General features: G+C 30.0%; 2 protein-coding genes across 6 annotated transcripts; both read left to right on the forward strand.

Annotated features, from left to right (window-relative positions):
• Positions 1–2,191: 2,191 nt before the first annotated feature.
• On the forward strand, positions 2,192–6,124 carry LOC129293585 (protein ANTAGONIST OF LIKE HETEROCHROMATIN PROTEIN 1-like). Of its 5 annotated transcripts, XR_008589177.1 has the most exons (3): positions 2,192–3,632; positions 4,863–5,086; positions 5,860–6,124. XR_008589177.1 is itself a non-coding variant. In XM_054931623.1 (2 exons), the coding sequence occupies exon 1, from the start codon at positions 2,331–2,333 to the stop codon at positions 3,600–3,602; it is 1,272 nt and encodes a 423-aa protein (XP_054787598.1). In that variant the 5' UTR covers positions 2,192–2,330; the 3' UTR covers positions 3,603–3,632; positions 4,289–4,850. The 5 variants fall into 5 exon arrangements, 3 of the variants coding, with proteins under 3 accessions (XP_054787598.1, XP_054787599.1, XP_054787600.1); XM_054931623.1 differs by lacking the exons at positions 4,863–5,086; positions 5,860–6,124 and adding an exon at positions 4,289–4,850; XM_054931624.1 differs by lacking the exons at positions 4,863–5,086; positions 5,860–6,124 and adding an exon at positions 4,349–4,850.
• A 13,384-nt stretch (positions 6,125–19,508) lies between these two features.
• LOC129293536 (caffeoyl-CoA O-methyltransferase-like) lies at positions 19,509–22,168 on the forward strand. Its single transcript, XM_054931550.1, has 5 exons — positions 19,509–19,701; positions 19,813–19,892; positions 20,040–20,184; positions 21,442–21,573; positions 21,666–22,168. The coding sequence occupies exons 1-5, from the start codon at positions 19,606–19,608 to the stop codon at positions 21,957–21,959; spliced, it is 747 nt and encodes a 248-aa protein (XP_054787525.1). The 5' UTR covers positions 19,509–19,605; the 3' UTR covers positions 21,960–22,168.
• The last annotated feature ends 542 nt before the right edge of the window (positions 22,169–22,710 follow it).

Genomic DNA, 22,710 nt, shown 5'->3' on the forward strand with positions numbered 1-22,710 from the left:
TATCTTTCCATACAAGATAAAATCCATTTCCTCTCCCTTTTGGACCAAATCGTTTGAAGTTGAGATTAGTGAATTTAGGTTATTTCTTTTAATACTTTCACTTATTTTATTATTTTTATAAAAAAAACAAAATCCTCTCCCTTTTTCTTAAAAAAAATTTACAAAAATGTACCAATCCCAACTTTATAAGCTTTAAATCCAATCATTATATAGTACCGTATTTTTTAGCATCCCTAATAATTCTTTAACGAAAATATTGAATATAAATAAATTTTTTAAATTTATGGTAAATTACCAACCCATAAATTATTATATGCATAAAAGTAAGATAAAAGACTATGTATGAATACCACCTACTCCCTTCATTCAAAAAATATTAGGTATTTTTTGAGGAGTTAAATGTTAAAAAATAAAAGATATTTTTAGTCTTTCAAAATATAATCGTTGTCTGTTTTTTAAAAGTGCCCCTATTGATGAATGATTTTATATTTATTGTAAAGTATTTAATAGAGGTAAATATAAAAAGATAGGGTTAGTTTGAGAGTAGATAACTACTTTATTGAGAGTAAGATTTAGTTAAAAATCCTTTATATTTTTTAAAAAGGAAGTATTTATTTATAGGTATGCTTCAATTCTATACTTTGAAATGCCTTTTTTATTATTCTATGCTTCGAATTTAGGTTTAAAGTTAGGTTCATGATGATTTGTTATTTTTATATGTACATGAACTAGAGTATTCAAGTTCGGGATTAGGTTTGGGATATTTATCATTTATATATATGTTCAATTGTCATAAAATTTTTATGTCAATGAGATCAAATTATATCAGAGTAAAAACCATTCATATCATAAATTTTAATAGCTTAATTATTTAAAAAAATAATTTTTTTTATAAGAACATCTTCATCAAACCTCTTAACTTTTGGACAAATGATTTTATGATATATATTAAGCACATAACATTAATATATCTTAAAATTTTTATTATAATACTTAACAAAGTTTGTTAATAATAATTCTCATAATTTATTTCATTAAATATAAAATGAAAGTAAAATAAAATGACATCAATACTCTAAAAACGTGTATAGCATTATCTCGTTAAAAATAAGTAGATTTTATGACAACCATATCTTTAAACTATTGAATTAATTGCTCTGTATATACATAAAAGACTATATATAGAATTGAAATGAGAATTTCGTTTAGTATTTCATAACTTTTATAATGTACTAACTTATGGGAGCCGAAAATATATAACTTCTACATTTTACTAAAAAAATTAAAAAGTTAGGCATGGTTGTGGCCCCTGTCGGTCTCCCCTTTCTCCACCCCTGCTCCCAAGAGGATTGACAACTCACTCACAGTTTTGTATTCCTCTTTCTATCACCGAAGACACTATATGTAACATAAAATAGAAGAGTCATTTGGTTGAATTATTGGTTTACGTCATTGATTGTATGGGATGAGGCTTCAATAGAGCATAAATTTTGTCTTGAAACTTTTGACATATGTTTAAAGGATATTTTAAAAATTAAACAACCTATTAGCTAGTTATCTACTTTTTAAAAGAAAAGTTGTTATGATTGGCAGAGACTTTAAAAAAATCTAGCCTCTCTATTATTTTAGGTGGGTTAAGAGAAGATATTGTTTTTGTTGCTATTAACATTTTATTCTCAAATAATTTTTAAATTGTTACACTAACAATGCATGAGACTTTAACAACAAATAATGAAACACCTATCAATGTCCTTCAAGAATTTTCAAACAAGATTATCTCAATTGATGATGAGATTGTTGTTGGAACTAACAAATAATTTGTAGATATTAAAAACACAGCTGATGTTTTACTCGATGATTCAAACAATTTAATAAAGTTGATTGTTAATTTGACCATTATAATTAGACAACCTCATTACATACAGGATGGTATGCAGAAGATATCTGATGCAAGTTATTCTTCATATCTATTTATGACACGAGTACTTTACTAGCTGATAATATGTTTTGAAAATATGAAAATATCTGGGTCAATTTTCATGATGCATAAAGAAGAGAAAGAGGTGAAATGCGAATAGCAGTATAGTACGACTGTTCGTCTCATCGCGAAAGATGTCAAGCGCACGTGCAAATAGAATCTTCCAAAACCTGCAATTCACTGACGTGCATCCAAAAATGGAAGTTTCATCAAAGCGAATGAATACATAGGACTAATCAAAACGCCAGATGTGTCCCTGTATCTCGCTCTTTACTGATTCACCCACCATTATCCCATACCTCGATTTCCGAAAATCACAGCAAAAAAATCCACTCCCCGACAAAAAGCCGCCATGGAATCTCGCAAATTGGCAGCTTTACTTTCCTCCCTCATCTCTCAGCTCCTCCTTCTCATCCTCCTTCTCTTCCCTTCATTTTCTTCTTCTTCCTCCTCAGATTCCAATCCCCACTTCAATGCATTCCCTCTCGTCCAGCACTTTCTTTTTTCCCAAGAGATCGCCGCTTCCCTCTCCTTCTCCAAGAACAAGAAACGCAAGCGAGTTGACCCGGAGCCTGACCCGATTGATGAGCACCCGCCGAGTGGTATTGGAATTGGGGTTGTGGTTCGGAGCCCTGACTCTTTCAAGAGCTGTTTCAGAATGACGGCGTCTACTTTTGAGTGGCTCTCTGGTTTGCTGGAGCCATTGCTCGAGTGTCGCGACCCGGTCGAGTTGTTTCCTCTGAATCTCTCTGCCGGTGTCCGCCTCGGCATCGGCTTGTTTCGGCTTGCCAGCGGTTCCGATTACGCCGAAATCTCCAGCCGATTCGGGGTTTCCGTGTCGGTGGCGAGGTTTTGCGTGAAGCAGTTGTGCAGGGTTTTGTGTACCAATTTCCGATTCTGGATTGCTTTTCCGAACTCGCACGAGATTGAATCTGTATCGCGAGGTTTTGAAGACGTCTCTGGGTTGCCGAATTGCTGTGGCGTGATCGACTGTGCGAGGTTTAACGTAGTTAATTCTGAAACATCGTGCGAAGACAATATAGCGGCCCAGATAGTGGTCGATTCCTCGTGTCGGATTCTGGGTATTATCGCTGGGTATCGTGGCCATAAGAGCAATTCGAGAATTCTCATGTCGTCCACTCTGTACAAAGACATTGAAGAAGGGAAGCTATTGAACTCTCCAGCAACTGACGTAGATGGAGTGGCTATAAATCAGTATTTGATAGGAGATTCAAGTTTTCCTTTTCTTCCATGGTTGATGATTCCTTTTGCTGAATCTCTACCTGGTTCATATGAAGAGAATTTCAATTCTGCTCATAAGCTTATGCGCATTTCAGCTCTTAGAACTATTGATAGTTTGAAGAATTGGGGCGTTTTGAGCCGTCCTATAAAGGAAGAACTGAAGATGGCAGTGGCTTATATTGGTGCTTGTTCTATACTGCACAATAGTTTGTTAATGAGAGAGGATTTTTCTGCACTTTCTGGTAGGCTTGAAGATTTCCAGTTTCAGCATCCGAGTAATAAAGACTCTAGATTGGAGGAAAATTCAAATACTAGGAATGCTTGGATTGTACGAAGCGCATTGTCTGCAAGAGCCAAGAAAAGCGATAGTTCAAGCACATAATGGATCTTTGGTGATTTCATCAGTAGACAAGTAATTGAATTCATTTTTCATTTTACTTCCTTTTTTTTAAAATAAATTTTCAAAGATATCACAGAAAGTAGAATCAAGAAATTCTTTCTGCTATTTTTCTCCTAGTTTTTATGTACTTTTGATTGGAAGAAATGATTGGCAGTAGGTTTTCATTCGTGGGTTGATTTCAGTTTTGCTGATCACATTGTCGTCAGAGTTCCCTTGGAAATGTAAATCCTATCTTTTGAGGACGATGAAGGTTTTTGTTTTCCTGTTAATCACAAATCGTTCTCCTGTTTAGAGTTTTCCATCTACAGAATCTCTGCTTCTGGGTGAGAATGTGCTATTGAAACTTTGATGAACATCTATTCTCGATATTTTTTTGCTTTTCATCAGTCCTGCTGAAACCAATTAGTTCTTTTTATGGCTCTTGGGAAGCAGGATTAGAAAATCATAGAGCTAGCGGTGAACCCATGGATTGTTTTATGATGGCATTCCTTTGATAAACAGTGTCTTCCCTTTTTTATAGTACTTGGGGAAAGTAACAGGACAAATGCTGTTCTTCAGTGCTTATGACAATATGATTACAGTTTTTGAACCTATAGTTTTGTTATATGTTACCTTTACATGATACGTTAATGATACAACATATGATCAGCTGTCATTACCACGGACAGAGCAAAATGATGCGGACAAGATATTTGAAGAATTCATTAATTTATCTGCATTTCTAACAGGGACAGACTTTTAGCATTCCATTGCCAAACTTCAGAATCCCATCTATTGCTGGGAAGTCAGTATGTTACCCTTGCTTCTGGCTATTGACTTGAGCTAATGAGCTGTAGTTTATTTTTTACATTCAAGCACAAAAATTTAATTGGCATGAAATCATGATGCTCATGTTCACTTGAAAGACTTGTTAGAATTGCCACAGCTTGCTGTTTGCTTATCGATATGTTCAGTTCACTCTTCCCTATCTTGGCTGTATTGTTGTATCAGTTGTTCTGCATCATGGCTGTGTTCTGTTTCTTGCAAATGATTTGTGATCAAAATTGCGTCTGTTAAATTATGTGTTGTTAACTACAATACAGGAGCATTGTATGATCCTGAATGGGATCGTACAGATTCTTGAATATTCTTCTAACTTGTGTAAGGAGTAGGGAAACTTCGTTGTTGGTGATGTTACTGGGGAATGGAAGGTGATGTAGAGCCGTAATTGATTTTACATAGGCAATAATGTTGTTTGGTCAGATTCTTACAATTAATTATGAAGAATCTTTTGGAATGGTGTATGTCCCTGAGCATTTCAGGATGCACCTACCAAAGTTTCATATGGTACGCTCAAGGGACAAGCAAGGTGATTAGCCAAAGGGAAATACCTCAACGATTTCTTCATCCACAGAAGGCTTTTACTGGTACTCGTGAAGGACTATATGGGAGTTGGCTTCCCTTGCCTCGGCGCCACCGGTGAGGAGGTATGGAACCTCATGATTTAATTTTTTTTATCTTATATTTTTAAAATAAAAATTTTATAAATTGTAACAAATTTTAATAAATCGGTTCACCCATTTAGACAATCCAAATTTAGTATGAATGGTCTATATTTAATATCACATTTTTCATACATTGATTTTCCAAATATATTCTATACAGCACAGGTTTAACATTAGTTTTTGTATAATTTTCATAAATTAAATGTGGACCATTAATATTGAATATAGACTATTTAGGCTGGTAAACATGTTTATTAATTTTTTAGAATTTATATAATTTTTTAGTTTAGAAAATGTAAAATAAAAAAATCTAGACGGTTTAAATTTCCAAATTTCACACCTACCGACCCCAAATATATGATGGTGTTTGGCATGTTTGGTTCCAGAAGAGCAAAAGTGAGCCAGTGAATGCTAGCTTGAATGTCTCTTCGTACATGGAGTAGTCATGGCCCTCCAGTTCAAGGGGTTATAGTAAACAAAACAAAAGAAACCTTCCTTCGCTTTAAAAGACGTGATGTTACATATAGTCATCTTCAAGTTATTTTCTCAAAGCACAAATTTAAAATATTTGAATGTTTAGATTTTAAATTTTAAATTTAAAATTCCACATTTAAAATTTATATATTTAAAACATTTTATTTGAATAGTGCAAAAAAATTTAAAAGTAAAAAAAAAAAAAAGACGAGTTTAGATTCAAAACAAAAACAAAAGATTGAGAATATGATTAAAAAAATAAGTCAACTTATGAATTGCAGGTCGGCCTATAGCGAGCTTTAGGTTGCTGGGTGCAGGCTAAAAAAGCCCGCTCCTTGGTAGGCTTGAATTTTTCCATCCTAACTTGCACTTGGTGGGTTGGCAAGTTAGCTTATATCTGACTCAAGTTAAATAGTTTGAGCCAAAACAGAGCTGTATTTGATCGAGTTGCATGTTATCCAACTTGCTGCTTGTTAACGGGCAATTCATATTACAAACTCTAAGTCTAGTATGTGTGTAGTTAAACTGTTGTTCATTTTTCAGAAATAGAAAACTTAACGGGTGGGTAAGCAACAAATGTATATTCATGAACAAATTACATGACATTTTATTTTGTATCCAAATAAATCCAAGAGCGCAGAGAGTTTAAAATTCCAAGTCGTTGAGCTATCAATGCTGCCGAGTGGGGTTAGCCGAAAATAAAAATAAAAATAAAATCTGCCGAGTGGGTTTATTTTTTTTCATTTTAAATAAAAATAGAAGGAATTGAAATTTTCAATTTTTTATTTAGTGTGACTTCAAATCTTCAACTACCGATTCATAATTCATAGTGAGTCATTAGTAAATGGGTTTAAATAAATACCTAAAAAATGTTTCCAAGAAGGCATCTTTATGGACTTTAGTCTAATTAATACACATCTAATTTTCAAGGCTACAGACTATATCTCTGGTATTGCGCGACATGTGATGTAATTAATTATTATAGTCTCGCATGCTTGAGATTATTAATTATATGCGTAATTGCGTGTAAGAAGACGTATAGCTTACCACCAGTCTTACCACAAAATGAAGGGTGAGGAATCTCTCCTCTTCCTAATTTTTAATCAGTAGATTAGGATTATTGAACAGTCAAAATTTGTTCTCTTAGAGAGAATCCTCCTCCCCCAAAATATATATATACACACACATATACAATTAACTGTGCATGGTCTGGTTGACCTAGTAAGTTAATCTCCTCGCTTATTACCAAAAAAACTCGTTTTTGGAATGATTATCCTTGTCATTTCATAAGATTTAGGTCCCAAAGAGATCAGGATAACGTCATTATTTTGATTCTACAAGATTTTCATCATGTTAGAGTCCTTAAATTTTTTGTTTCTTGGTCGAAAATGTAGCGGTTAAGGGAAAAGATTTTTACAACCAAGAGTCAAGTCTATAGGGAGAGATTCGTCTTTTATAATAGGATGAATTAAAATTTAAATTTACAGTTATGCAATATCTATGTTTAATATTTAAATGTGCCTTAAATAAAATTACCTCTATTAAAAAGATGCCTGTACAATAAAACAACACAGAGAAAAGATTTCGACCCCATGGCATTGATTGATCACCCACTCTTTTCCTTTTCATTTTTAACCAGCCAGTAGGCAAACCAAACTTAAACGGAAGGATTATGAAGATATTTTAGCTATGTTATAAATATAAATAAAATGATCTTAAACATTTATTATAACTTAATTAATGATTTAATGGAAATTATTTTAAGACAGAGAGAGAATGATGAAGTGGGTTTATTTATTTTAAATGAGGAGGAGATTAAAAAGTAAAAGATCTGATTAAGAAAGGGAGAATTATAAATAAGTTTTAAGGGGACCAATTAATTTAAATTAAATTCCAACCAATTTTAAAATATTAAATTTTAAGAATTTATAAGTTCGCCTTTCAATTTTATAACTTCATTGCTATAAATTTATAATTTATTTTTAAAATTTTAATAAAATTTTAAAAATAAATTATAAATTTATCATGATGAAATTATAAAATTGAGAGCACAAACTTGTAAATTCATAAAATTTAAAACTTAAAAATCAGTTGAAATTTAATTTGAAGTAATTAATCTCTCAAAATCTGTCTATCATTCTCCCATTAAGAAACGGACGAGTGAAGGGGGGAAAATCATTTCAATAATTGGATGCCTATGGGGTTTTTTATTTGCTTTAATTTCCTAATTTTTATTACTTTTTTTTCTTTTTAATTAGCCTTTTCGATGAAAGTACAAAGCATGCCGCATCCATTTGTCTTTGACTCCAACCACCTCCTTTCATTATTCTTCACCCACTCCCCAGTTTGACTTTCTAAATCGTTTCTTTTTTTTTTTTTAATGATGACACGGCCACATTTTAATTAAGTTTGTTATCCTATTTGAATATTATATGTTTTAATCGAGGATAACTTTTGACTGATTTTAATTAGAAATTTTTGTTCATATTTTAAATTAAATCATGGCACATGAAGGAAAACTCTTGTAATGGCTCCTTTTTTTTTTTTCGGCCTGAAAAACTTCTACAGGGGCTAATAAGATATACTCAAATGTGACATGAGTGTCTTTATCAAAGTAGAACTTTTTACATCTAATTTTTAATACAGATCAGCTAACATGAGCAAGGGTATCTCAATCTCGATGTTTCATAAGGTAATTTGAATGTACTGAAAACTCTAACATTGATTAATATAATTAATGAATGAATTGAAGATATATAATCTCAAGGTAAGTCTCATTAACTAATTTGAACTATTTTGACAGAAAGACAAGCATGATAATTTACTAATTCAACAAAGTTTAATAATACTATAGTAAGGAGAGGAAACCATTTTGTTTAGAGTGTTTAACCAATTTTAACAATACTTCATCCATTTTTTTAATTAATTAAAGAGGTAGGCACTAACAGTTTAAAGTTACAAGCGAGATTAAACCTGCGACCTCCCACTTATAAGGGAGTTTTCATGCTACCAGGTTACAAAGCCATTGGCATACTTCATCTATTTTTGAATGTTGAAAAATTTTAACTAACTTATACACTTTAAGAAATTTAGTCATTCATAATAATTATATTTAAAATTACAATGTTTGCAGTAAAATGCTTTTATAATTAATGTTTACGTTTCCCCTCTAATTTAATGATACTATCTAATCCACCCGTCTTTATACATGAGATATTTTTAATATAATTATGTATATTAATAAAAGTTTGTTATTTAGTTAAAGTCCCATTAAATCATAGTAATTTTCTAATTTTTCCCTAATATGAGGGGCAAAGCTAGAAAATTTTGTTAGGGAGACTAAAATAACAAAGCATATATGATAATTGAAAGAAAATTAAATTTATATATGTCACTAACTTAACATAAATATTTTAACCTATATATTTATATTCAATTTACACAAAACACATATATAAGGTTGATATGCAATTTAAACTCTAAACTATGATTTCAGGAATAATTTGAACTCTAAATTTTTAAAAGATATATTTTAAACTTTAAACAATTAAAATTAAAATAATTTAGCCCCATCATTAAATTTTAATAAATATTCATCAAAGTTGAGCTTAATGTGCAATTTTCCTTATTTTAGGAGAACATTGAGAGTGAAATTTGGTGAAAATCGCACATCAGGCCCTAATTTTTAAAAAAATAATGAATATTTGTTAAATTTAATGATAGGGTGAAATTGCTTTAACTTTAAGTATTTACAATTTAAAATATATATTTTAAAAGTTTAGGATTTAAATTATCCTTGAACTTATAGTTCAGAGTTTAAATTGCATATTAACCATATATATATATATATATATATAATTTTTTTCATTAACTTTTATGACATAAGAATAATTAATTATTATGTTTATGATTAAATTGGTAAAGATTTTATTTTTTTCATAAGTATTGAACAATTTAATTCATAATTGGGATCTAAAGTTTCATTCAATATAAAAATTCTATTACTTGCTCATTAAATTTACTATTAATTATTTTAATTGATATATTTTTCATTCAATATATTTTAAAATTTTTGTTGCAATACTTTCTATAGTTTGGTAGTCATAATTCATATAATTTCTTTTATCAAATATAAAAAGCAAAATTAAATGATATTAATTATTTAAGAGCAAATATAATGTTATCTTGTTGAAAATAAATAGATCATATAACAACTGTATTTTTAAGTTATTGTAGCAGTTGAACTATACATGCGTAAAATATTACTATAAATTTAAAATGAGAATTTCATTTAATGTCTTGAGGCTTCTATAATGTGTCAATTTAGGAGTTGAAAATATATAATCCCTACAATTTATCAAGAAAAAATTAAAAGGTTAGAAGGCCATGGCCCCTGTTAGTCCCCATGTCTCCACGCTTGCCAATAACGTCAATTAATGTCATGGTAGTGTTGGGTAAAGCTTATAAATAATATCTCCTTTGTTTTTTAAGACAAGTATAAAATTATTTAATTACTTAAAAATATGATAACATCACTTATATTTAGAGATAAAATAAGTTTTCAAAAAATACCCTATATATATATATATATGAATGGAGGGAGTATTTATGAGAAACAATTTAAAAAAATTGTAATCAATATTTTTTAAAATTTATAATTTTACTTAAAATAAAAAACAAACAAAGATATGATAATTTCTCTTTTAATTAAAATCAGGGTAGTGCATCTCTTACTCCTTGTAGACTGGAAATCAGAGAATTCAGAGAATTGCAATCGAAATGATTAGTTCTAATGTTATATGACATTTACTCTTTTCACATTTTCAGTTTTCAAAATCTTAACCTCACAGGCTATCCCATTTTCATACACTGAAATTCTACAAAAATAAAATAAAATAAAATAAAATCGAAAACCCTTATGCCGCCGCAGCTTCTTGCTTCTATCACCGTCGGATCTCGTTTGTCTTCCTTTTCTTTGTGTTATGCATCAACTCTTTCCAGGATCTATCTTTTCCTTCGCCGATCTCCTGTTTTTGCTGGTCGTTTTCCCTTCTTTTACAGATTTTTGGTCTTCTGCCTTCTATTTCTTTGGGTTCTGGTGCTCCCGTGGCAGCTTCTAGATGTCTTCTGGACCATTTTAGTTTTCTTGTTCTTCTAGGTGTAAGTGACATTATGTTCATGGAATCATCTGGGATAAACGTCAATTTCAACCTTCCAAGATTCAAACTTACATAAACAAGTTCTGGCAGCTTCAAGGAGAAGTTTCAGTGGTCCAGTTTATTAATAATAAGCTCACCCTTTATTTTGCCAATACGGATGATTTGAACCTTATGCTTCAACATGGTCCATGGATTTTAAACGGAGGGCTTGTTATTTTGAAAGAATGGCAACTCTTAACCAGGGTGTTTAAGTTCTACCTGTCCCAGTTGGCCGTATCTATCTTGATCATTTTGAAATGGATTTTTCTTTATCCCAAAACATAAAAAAAAAATCAAAACGAATCATTTTCAAAAGAGACAGAAAAGAGGTCAGGGACTCGAGATATCTTTTGAGACGTCTTGTCCCATCCCAATATTATATATATATATTTATATATTCCTTTTACTATGTTATTTTTATGGTTTATTTGTTTATATTTTCTATCTACTTTTACTTTATTTAATTTTGCATTGCTCTGTGATACTTTGTCCGGCCAAACAAGTTGCAATTTTTTTTTCATAATTATTTATATTGATTTGAGAAATTTAAAATGCAAACCCACATTGCTCTCATTCAAGCAATCTAATGAGTTTATTTTTTAAGTTTATGCCTCACCATTGTTGCTTATTATAATCTAAGTTTATAATACTCTCCAACCAAAATGCTTGCACATGCACAAGGGCTCTTGTATTTAGGTGACTCATGTTCTTATATTTATCTGTTTATTTGTTGAAGCTCAATTGATTAATTATATTTATAAAAATTTGATTCTTTACACGTGTTAGTTGAATGTTACTAGTTATTTGAAGATATGAGGAAAAGTGACTAAAACAAGTAAGGGTGGTGATAAGTAATAATTTTATATATTTTTATCCTTTTAATTTAGACTTTTAAATATTTATTTAAGACTAATTAATTTTAATTGAATATTATTTAATTTTATTAGTGAATTTTTAACTTTTAAATTTTAAATACCTAAATTTTAGATTTTAAAATATAAATGATGTCATATTTTTGCACATTTGTTATTTAGTTTTATTTTATTTGTACAGATTCTTTGAATCTAATTTAAAATTTTTGAATAAAAGAATGTGGACATGTTTGAAAATTAAATTAAAAATTAAATCTTAGAAACTTATTTATATTTATTTTAGGTTTTTTTAATGTATTTTTTAATTAAGGTTATTAAAGATAGTTTTGTTATTTTATTACATTATTAAGTTTTATTTAAGAAGAGACACAGCACGTGACGCACAAAATCACATTGAATTGAATAATAAATCAAGGAACAAGAGGCAACGCGCATCACTTCTAGTTGAGATAAGGAGAAGGAGAGGTGGACGCGGTGATCGTCCTTCGTTTTTTATCCTTCCCTTCAATTTCCTTAGGCGATCGCTTCTCAATTCTGTGCTGGTTGATTTTTATAACTATGAAAAATTAATTTTTTTTAGCGTGGTTCATCACAAACTATAACTCTAAACTGTAATTAGAGTCTTTAATATTTAAAAAGAAATTTATGTTATATTTATTTTAATTTATTTTTTTTCTCTACCTCTAAATTTTATATTTTAATTGTTATTACTAATTATAGTAATTTTATTGCATGGTTTTTGGATTATACATTTTATCTAAAATTTTACTTACTATGATCAATTGATACAGCATTAAAAGGGCAATTTGACTTGTCTTAAGTGATTATTCATGCTTTGTTTTTAATATGGCTAACTTAAAATAGTTATTAAGTTGTGGGTTAAAGAAAATTTTAATTAATTCATAACTTAATTTCTTATTCAATTTTTAAATGATAATTTAAAAAATATATAATAAAAGAAGAATAGAAAAATTAAATAAATTCAATTTATTTTATAGATGAGAAAGATTAAGTTTAGGTAGTTGAATTGTGATTGATTACGTTGCATATTCTTGGTAATTTTTTAGTTAAATTTGCTTTATTTATTTAGTTTTTTTAAAATTAATTTACTCATAAAAAAAAATCTCCCAGCTATTTAGCTTTTTATAATCCTAATTTAAGTAGTTAATGAACTAACTCTTAAAAAGATGATTTAAATTGTGCTTTACTGTAAAATTTAATTTTTATTAATTTTGGTAATATTTCATTGTAATGTCAAAATTTGGACGCCGTTGCTAGAAAGCCAATTGTGTTAACTAGTTAAATTAAAAATATTTATATTTGCTTTGTTTTTAGTTTCACTTCCCCCTATTTTGTGCTTTAATTTGATCATTCCTTCATCAATATCATTCCTATGGTTGCTAGAATCTTTTTTCTCACTTGCCCAGATTTTTCTAAAACTTAATATCTTTATATTTTAGGTAGTGTTGAGATAAAGTCTCAGTAATCAAGATAATTTACAATTATTTATTAACATATAAAACTATAAACAAGTATGTAAAGTAGGATTCTAAACCATATATTATAATACATATAATCAATATCACATGCATGAATATACTATCCATCTGAACCTCTACATTAACCTCTAACTGAATCTGTAAGCTACAATACTATACCAACTCTGATTGAATTAAGTCAAGCTCACCTTTCGTGGGAGAAATATCTAGCCAAAAGTATCATGTCCCACTTTCAAACAACGAGTTTTCTCTATTACACATATAATTAGGCTATCGTTTACTTCAACATCGCACCCTTTCGGATGCTAAGGTACTAAGGAACTCATAGTCATGATATGATTGCTTAGATGTATCATAGTAATAGTCCATAACTTGTTTGCTACACCGAATGTCCTATGATGCTAGCTTGATCATATGAATTTTAAATTTTACTTCACCTAGAGTAAACTCCTACTCTCACTATCATGCTCATGATTTTCACACAAAGCAATCAATGTACTTATTATATTCATATATCTTTTTCACTTGTCTTTTAATTATAATATGATTAATAAATGCATGTTATTTTTTTTAAAATTTTTTTCTTTTCCCATTCTACAAGTTCTAAAATCATACAATAACAAAATATAACATACTTAAATTCATAGATAACTTGTAGATGGTTAAACAAGCTAATAAATTGTATGAATTATCCTATTATCTTAATAATTTTTTTATTAAAAGGGTTACCCATGGTAGTTACCACTCTTCATACTTTAAATTTCTTAATATGCACTTGAGACATGTCAATTTACAAGATTAAGTATTACATGTCAATACTCAACTGAACATAAGTATCTAATAGAACAATTAAACTAATCTAAATTTCTAACCTCTATTATTGGACAATTTGAAATCCTAACCAACCTCCACAAGCTTCCCACAACTTCTACTAACCCCGTTAACTTTAATATAGAGTTTTTCACAATTTAAAACCTTCTACTTAAGGCTAAAATTGAATTAAGGCCTCAAAACTCAATTAATGACCATCAAACTTGTTACAAAACTTTAATCTTAACTTCCAACAACCCTATAACGGTTATTAGGCTAGAGAAGAGAATAACCCTTCATAAACTCAAAACATAATTTCTCAACTTCTCAAACTAAAAGAAAATGAAATAGATAAGAAGAAGAAAGAGGTATAAAGCTTACATGAAAAATGATAGGTTAGAATTAACTCTTAAGCACCACTGAATTATTTCCCTAATGAAGAAAACTTCCTTTTCCCTTGTTCTCTTCATTTCTCTCCCTTTTTCCTCTTTAAATTTGACCTGACTCATGACCTATTTAACCAACTTTTTGTACCATGTGTTATGACACATTGCGCTATGCCGTGATGCGTGATGTAGTAAGTAAAAACTCATTTCAACTCTCCTACTCTGACCCTGATCTACTCCAATGTCTTCTAGATCTTAATATAGAAGCTATCCAACAATCCAAAAGGTCAATTAACAACATGAAATCACAATTTAACTAGATACTAATTTACTAATTACCTTTTTAATTAGTAATTAAATTTTAGATTAAAACTTAGGATGCTACATCCTATATGAGTTGTAAGAGAAAATTTTCTTTACTCTTTGTGCCTCATACTAATGACTAACTAGAGGATAAAAAGATCAAGACAAGGAAGCTCGATCTTTATACATCATAGACAGATGTCAATATACATGTGCTTCAAGAGATGGTTTTGTTTGGTCAAGAGGTAAGGAAGGTCAATCCTCGTGCATCACAAACATATGTCCATGTTCTAGTTGCTGTAATTATTGGTTGTGCCTACTATGACTTCATGGATGTCTCTAATTGTGATGGAGGTCATTTTAACTTTTCCCCAATGAAGATTAGTGCTATTCCTTAGACTTTTGGCCAACATTGAGTTTCTACACCAACATCTATTCTTCTTCAATCACAACTAAAGTTTTCAAATCTGAGTGTGCCTCATGGTTTGATGAGATTCTTTTCTGTATTTCTTGATGTAGGAACTGAGGTTGCTAATGATCTTGATGGCTCTCACAAGGTTTTAACCAAAAATCCTAATCATCCTCACATCAAGCTTTGGCTTTCAAAATGCTACGGGAGAAGATTTACTAAATAAAAAATTGCATGATTCATTAATTTACTCACTGCACTTAAATAAGCTCATTGTGAATTAGCTCTTAAGCTTGTTCTTCATGTCATCATTGTGAGTTCAACTCCACAACATTTGCATGATCAAGATAAGCATAATTAGAGCTTTTGCTTCTTTGGATTTTGTTTGTCTTTTAGGTTTATATGATGGTTTAGTGTATAGGGTATGTATGTTTTCCTTTGAGTTTGTTTATCCTCTTTGTTATTTTCTTTTAGCCTGTTACGTGTAGGCCTTTAAGTGTTTTGCTTAGGGGTTTTTATGAACATGTAGAGCTATCAATTAGGATCGGCTATTGAAGGGTTAGGACCTAAACGAGCTGGATTTGTTAAGCCTGATTTCACTTTAAGATTTCATTTGGGTCGACCTGACCCTAAGCCTTGAGGCTAAAGGGTCAGCCTTTAGGACCTTGGCCCCTTTTTTATTTTTCAATTTAAAATTCTAAAAACATATTTAAAATCCTAAACAAGTTATTACATATAATTTTAAGTCTAGCATAATGAATTTAAGACAATACACATAATAACAAATTTAAGTCTAATCAAAAGTTGCAATATCACAAAATCAACACCGATAATAATTAAACTCTACTAGCACTGTTGACTAATTTGGATAATTTGTATTGTCATCGACATCAATATAATTTAATCATTCTCCTTGTGAAGCCTCATAAGTTATTACACATAACATTCAATTTTGTAGTATTTATTTTTTATATTAATTTTTTTAAAAAATATAATAAGACTTAAAAGGATCGGCCCTTTTATTTTTGGGCTCAAGAAGACAACTTTTAAACTCAATTTACTATTTTACACCTCAAAGAAGTGGCCCGACCCTACATTTCTTGAATTTAAAAGGGTCGGTCCGACAAGCTCGGCCTTAATTGATGGCTTTATGAGCATGCATATTTTGTATTTTAATAATATTTGACTCTACTTAAAAAAATACACAAAAATTCTACATTTGTAAGAATGTGATTTATGTAAGACAAGATCTATATTAAAAATATTTATATTCTAGATTTAAAAACATATGTTTAACATATTACACGCTTACAATACTACTTGTATGCATGTGTTGTTAATATATCCGTTTCCCTTTTCTTTCTTTTTTGGGCTAGAATATCATTTTCCCTTTTCACTTTAATTTTCTCACGCTAAATACTTCCTATATTAGATTAATAAGCTGGCATTTTATTCATCCATCTGAAGCAAAATATTCACAATGGAGAGGCTTTTATGGTTTTTAGAGAGTGGAGGGTAACAAGTTAAAGGAAAATGTATTTGAAATATTTTAAAGCTCTTACTTACTTTTCCAAGTATAAAAGCTATTCTTATTTAAGTTGAAGAGTCCCACATGCATTGCCTTTCTAAGAGGACATCTCAAAAGTAAATTTTCATCCTCAAAAAATAACTATATACTCTCTCCATTTAAAAATATAAAATATTTTTAACTGAATCTTATTCTTCAATAAAATAGTTATCTACTTTTAAATTAACCTTATCTATTTATATTTACCTTTATTACAAACCCTACAATAATTATAAAATTATTCATTAATAAGAGCACTTTTAAAAAAAATAATAATTATATATTAAAAAATTAAAAATACTTTATATTTTTAAATAGAAGAAGTAACTTCTTACATGTTAAAAGTAGAAAACCACTTCCCATAAATAAGAAGTTGTTTATCCAAAGAAGCCTTTAATTGGATTGATATATGGTTCAATTCTAAAAACATGAGAACGGCCAATAAAGACCGCCGCTTAAACATGTCTTTTTGTAGTGACATAAATCATAGGACTAACTTAGAAGGACAACTGGTGCAAACTGCAAAGGATACGAGGACATGATTTCCGGTCCATGCTTTTAAAGTTATTGCTTTTTTTTTTTTTTTTTAATCTAGAATCTACCTATCTATTTGTATAAAATTTTTAATCAACCCTGCTATTCAAAACGTTAGCAACAAAATTTTAATAAATAATAATAAAGATGTAATAGATATTTTAATTTTCCTTTTCAATAAGTAAATAGAAATAAAATTTGGGAAGAATGACAAAAAAATCTCTCTAAAATATACAAATAATAATAAAATTTGGTAAAATATGTTTTTTTTTGAGTTCTTAAAGACTTGTGTGTGAATAAATTTTAAAATAAAATGGCATTTTTTTTCCTTCACCATTCTCCCTCTCTTACTTTGTCTCTTGTATACAGCATTGTCACACTGCTATTCAGTTTACACCCTCAGATCTTCCCAAGATCTCACCCACCGGCCACGGCCACAGCATTTGATTTCTGGGACGAAGATGAATTCGAAGGATTTCTTGTTTTTTACTTTACGTCAACATGAGTAGCATTGTTGCAGACTGGGATACGAATTCGTTGTGAAAGCTTATGTAAGATCAACGAGAAAGCTTATGTGAGATTTAAAGATGAATTCACTGATTTTTGGGGTACATATGATATGACCGCACCACATTACCCAGTAAACTGTCATCACAGTCTTTTTATTGAGGGAAATGTGATGTGGGCATATTGGAATTGCGGACGCTTGTTTTTGTGCCATTGTTGCAGATTGTAGCAAATAAATTCACGTTGAGGTAAAGTTAACAAAAAAAAAAAAGAACATTTGAATTCATCTTTGTCTCAGAAATCAAAGGCCGTGGCGGTGGGTGAGGTCTTGGGAAGATCCGAAGGTGGGATTTAATATGGATGTGAGAATGCTGCATACAAGAGATAGAGTATGAGATGGAGAATGGTGAAAAGAAAAAACGTGATTTTTACTTTAAAATTTATTGATGCAATAATTTCAAAAGACTTGATAAGAATTAACATATTTTGCAGAATTTCGTTGCCATTTATATATTTTGAAGAATTTTTTTATTATTTTCTCTAAAATTTATTTTCAATCTCACCGGAACTTCCTCTTGGAGTGAAAAAATAAATGATAGCAAAACGTCATTGAAGTCATGCGCGCATTTCACTTGCACTTGAACCATTGGAGGCAACATCACAATCACATTAATGCATGAACAACGAAGGATCTTGACTTTTTCAGCGAGTACCTAACTCTTCCATTGTCAAGATATTCCTCCACGTATTCCGATGGTGCCCACCAACCTTCTTTCCTTCATTCTTTTCTAATATTTTATTTTTAATTTTTTAAAACTAAACATTGATCCACACATTTTGTACATACCATTTATTTAAAAATATAAAATATTTTTAATTAAATTATATTTTAATAAATTAGTTAATTGTATTTAAGTTGATATCACTTTTTTATATTCACCTTTATTTAATAGAATGTATTATTTAAAGATAAATGATTGAGTGATTTATTTATTAAGAATATTTTTTAAAAAATTTATTAATTACATATTAAAAAAATTAAAAATATTTTATATTTTTAAATATCTGACTTTTAAAAAATATTTTTTATTTTTTAAGGAAAGGTATTATATGTTTTTTATGAATTCAAATATTTTTTTCCGACACAAAAAGTCCAAACATTTAACTTATATAGTACTAACTCGTGGATATATATTAATTATTGTTGGCAATAAATAATATTAATTGTAGATAATTCATTGAATAACTTTACTTTGTTTTGAATCTCACCAACCCCAAACCAACCCCAATAAACTTTCGACTCCTTCCGACCACACCCTCTTGGACCTACCCCTACCTGTACAGTGTGTTTTATTTCTGGCCAAAAAATTATAGATGCATGCTGCATTCAACAAAAAGATAGAATATAGCACACTTTTTTGGACTGCAAACAGAGGGAACAATAATTGAAAACTTTACAGTAGTAGCTTCTACATATAAATTCTTTTTCCATATTAAATGGAGTATCTTACATTTTAAAAAATAATTCAAATTAAACCCACGCTCTGATTATTACCAAAGTGTATTTTTAAAACTAAATCTGGCTTTTATAAATTATTTTATTAAAAATCCAGTTAAGAATATTTTATGAAATTATAAAATTATTTTTAATAAAAATTAGACTAGTGCGACCCAATGATAGACTCAATAATAGAGTGTGGAGCGTGGGCCCAGGTTCACGCATCCAACGACTTCACCAACCCCCGACCGGGTAGTGACCGGTTCAAACAAACACAGCAAAAATCTCCCCGGTTCAAGCCGGACTTCCCCGGCCTTATTTATACGGCCATGTTCATTCACCTTCATCTCCAAGCTCTGCTTTAAACATTAGACGACGCAGAGCATAATTAAGTACTCAGAAGGGAAAAAGTTGATAAAAGGTTGAGCATTTAGAGGTGTCAAAATGGCTTCCAACGGAGAACAGAAGCAGCAAAGTGAAGCAGGAAGGCACCAAGAGGTTGGGCACAAGAGCCTCTTGCAGAGCGATGCCCTGTACCAGGTACTCACACTGCACCAAATCGAAACCTTTTTTTCCTTCTCATAATTAACATATATTCATATTGTGATACGAGAATCAAATATATATGTGACTACGTAAACGATGTTGCAGTATATTCTGGAAACGAGTGTATACCCAAGAGAACCAGAATCCATGAAGGAGCTGAGAGAGATAACAGCAAAGCACCCCTGGTAAGGGAGACTTGTATGAAAGATCTCATAATTGATCTTTATGAATATTTGGGTTGGTTGGTTGGTTTGTTTGTTTGTTCTGCTTTGTCTGGTTCTGGGTTGGTAAAACATAATACTAAAATGAAAAAATAAAAATAAAAAAAACAGGAACATAATGACAACATCGGCGGACGAAGGACAATTCTTGAACATGTTGCTGAAGCTGATCAACGCCAAGAATACGATGGAGATTGGGGTGTACACCGGTTACTCCTTGCTCGCCACCGCCCTCGCTCTGCCCGACGACGGCAAGGTGATGTACTAAGTCTCATTTTATTCCAATTATTAATTAATAATGAAAAAGCAACTTCCGGAAATCAAAAGAAAAAACGGGCCATTAATCTTTATTAATTTGATTCATTTTTTTTATTAGGACGGTCAATTATATCCTGAGAAAAGCATATATATTTAAAAGGATAACAATATTTTAGGACGTTGGCTAATTGTATTTGTATCATAGTTGTCAAATTCTCAAGTTGATTTTACAAGTTTAACATTTTAATATTTTAAATTTATAAAATCATGTTAACTCACACATAAATTTAAATTAAATATAAATTTAATTAAATTTATGAGTTTATCATTTTGTATTTCTAACTTATAAAATCATATCAATTAATTTATAAACTTGAACTGGGTGCAAGCTTCATTAAACTTGTTAAACTCATTAATTTTTTTTGAGTTGAATGAGTTAAGTATATATTATAAAAAATTCAGTTTATAAAAGTTATAAGATCTGGTTCAAAGAAAAAAAAACTTGAAATGCAAAAACTAATATTAATAAAAAAAAAACAAAAATGTCAAAAATAAGTTCCTCTATTTTAAAATTTTTATGTCTTCTATAGGATAATTTATCAATATAAATGAATTTAATTTTAATTATTTATATTTTTAGTATATTTAAATTAAATTACAATTATATTTCAATGGATATTTATTAATAGAGATAAACTCTTACGAGTTTATGATTTGAGTTTACAATGTGAATTTACATACTTGTCACGAATTTACTTAAATTTATGAATTTAACAACCTTGATTTGTATTATTAGTTAGTTGTAACATCTTATGGTTGGCAAAAAAAAAAAAGATTAATAATGTCTTAGTACTATAATATGGTTGGTCGGGGCTTTATATTATATCTAAATATAAAATAACATTTATGAATACAATAAATGAAATGCATTTATTTTTTATTTTATTATAATTTTTTTATAAAATTATTTTATTAAAAATTGATTAACAGTTTATATAAATTTTCAGTGATTATACTCAAATTTTGTATAAATGAATGATTTGTGTGATTTTATCATCAGTTCCTGAGAATTGCATTGAGATGAGTGCCTTTACCAGAGATTTTAATGAAATGCCCCACCCCCACTTTATTTCTATCATTAATCTGTTTCAATGAGCCATGATGTTCGCTTTAAATGTAAAATGCAGGGGTCTTCAGTTTCTGGATTTTTATTTAATATTTTTTAAAAAAGAACTGTTATTTGTTTTTGATGCAGATACTAGCAATGGACATTAACAGAGAAAACTACGAATTGGGCCGTCCAACAATTGAGAAAGCTGGTGTGGCCCACAAAATTGACTTCAGAGAAGGCCCAGCACTTCCTGTTCTCGACGAACTCGTTGAAGACGTAAGCTTTACGCATCCTCATCTCGAAATTTTTAATCAAAAAAAAAATGAAACAAAAAGAGACTAAAACTGGAAAAAAAAAAATGGATGCAGGAGAAGAATCATGGGAGCTTTGATTTCATATTCGTGGATGCCGACAAGGACAATTACCTCAACTATCACGAGAGGCTCCTCAAGCTTGTGAAGGTTGGGGGTCTGATCGGCTACGACAACACCCTATGGAACGGCTCTGTCGTGGCACCACCTGATGCGCCCCTAAGGAAATACGTCATGTATTATAGAGAATTTGTGCTGCAGCTCAACAAGGCTCTCGCTGTGGACCCTAGGATTGAAATCTGCATGCTTCCTGTCGGTGATGGAATCACTCTCTGCCGTCGGATCAAATGAAAAGGCCGCTGTTGACTAATCTTAAGTTCTAAGACTTTGTCGTCTATGTAACGTCTACTTCTGTTTATACAACAGGAAATGAATGAAAATGTGTTGAAGTGGATTTTTATTTTTTATTTTTGGCTTTAAATTGTCAAGTGATGACACCTCTCCATAGAAAATGAGGCATCTTGTAATAATATTAATATTATAAAGAAAATCATTTTATCCTCTGATCTCAATTTGATAATAGCGGATGAGCTAAAGTGAAAAGAGAGGGGCAATTAGAATTGCCCAGCCCACTAATTAAAAATAGTTATTGTAACGAACAAAAGGTGTCAGGTTCATTTGCTTAACTTTAATGCACACGTTATTTTCCATCACATTTTAACTTCACAAGTACAGAAAGAAGTTTTTATTTTATAGAATATAAATTCAAAACACAAAATTTATCAAATAAGAAAGTATTTTCTTTTTTTTTTTTTGGTTGCTATATGTTATACAGATTTGGATCTCCTGCCATATATATTATATTTTTCAACAACAACAACAAACCCTGTCTTAATAAATAAAGTCAATTGCATGGATTGCACAGATATTAAAACATTATTATATTTATCAGCAATCAAATATTTAAATAAATTATTGACCAAAATGTCTTATTGAATAACTTTTTAAAATATTCTTGTTAGTTTTCTTTTAACTTTTCTTATATATCTCTAAATTTATAGTTCAAGTCTTTTCATGGACTTTTTCAGTGATCTTATTTGTA

This window comes from Prosopis cineraria, unplaced genomic scaffold, assembly GCF_029017545.1.
Source record: "Prosopis cineraria cultivar Desert tree isolate PC_DT_omini unplaced genomic scaffold, ASM2901754v1 PC14, whole genome shotgun sequence".
Classification (NCBI taxonomy): domain Eukaryota; kingdom Viridiplantae; phylum Streptophyta; class Magnoliopsida; order Fabales; family Fabaceae; genus Prosopis; species Prosopis cineraria.

Bases quoted from the DNA above. Each gene is read 5' to 3' on its own strand.
- LOC129293585 (XM_054931623.1), top strand. From the start codon at position 2,331: ATGGAATCTCGCAAATTGGCAGCTTTACTTTCCTCCCTCATCTCTCAG.
- LOC129293536 (XM_054931550.1), top strand. From the start codon at position 19,606: ATGGCTTCCAACGGAGAACAGAAGCAGCAAAGTGAAGCAGGAAGGCAC. The intron at 19,702-19,812 runs GTACTCACACTG...ACGATGTTGCAG, and splicing joins AGAGCGATGCCCTGTACCAG to TATATTCTGGAAACGAGTGT. The intron at 19,893-20,039 runs GTAAGGGAGACT...TAAAAAAAACAG, and splicing joins ATAACAGCAAAGCACCCCTG to GAACATAATGACAACATCGG.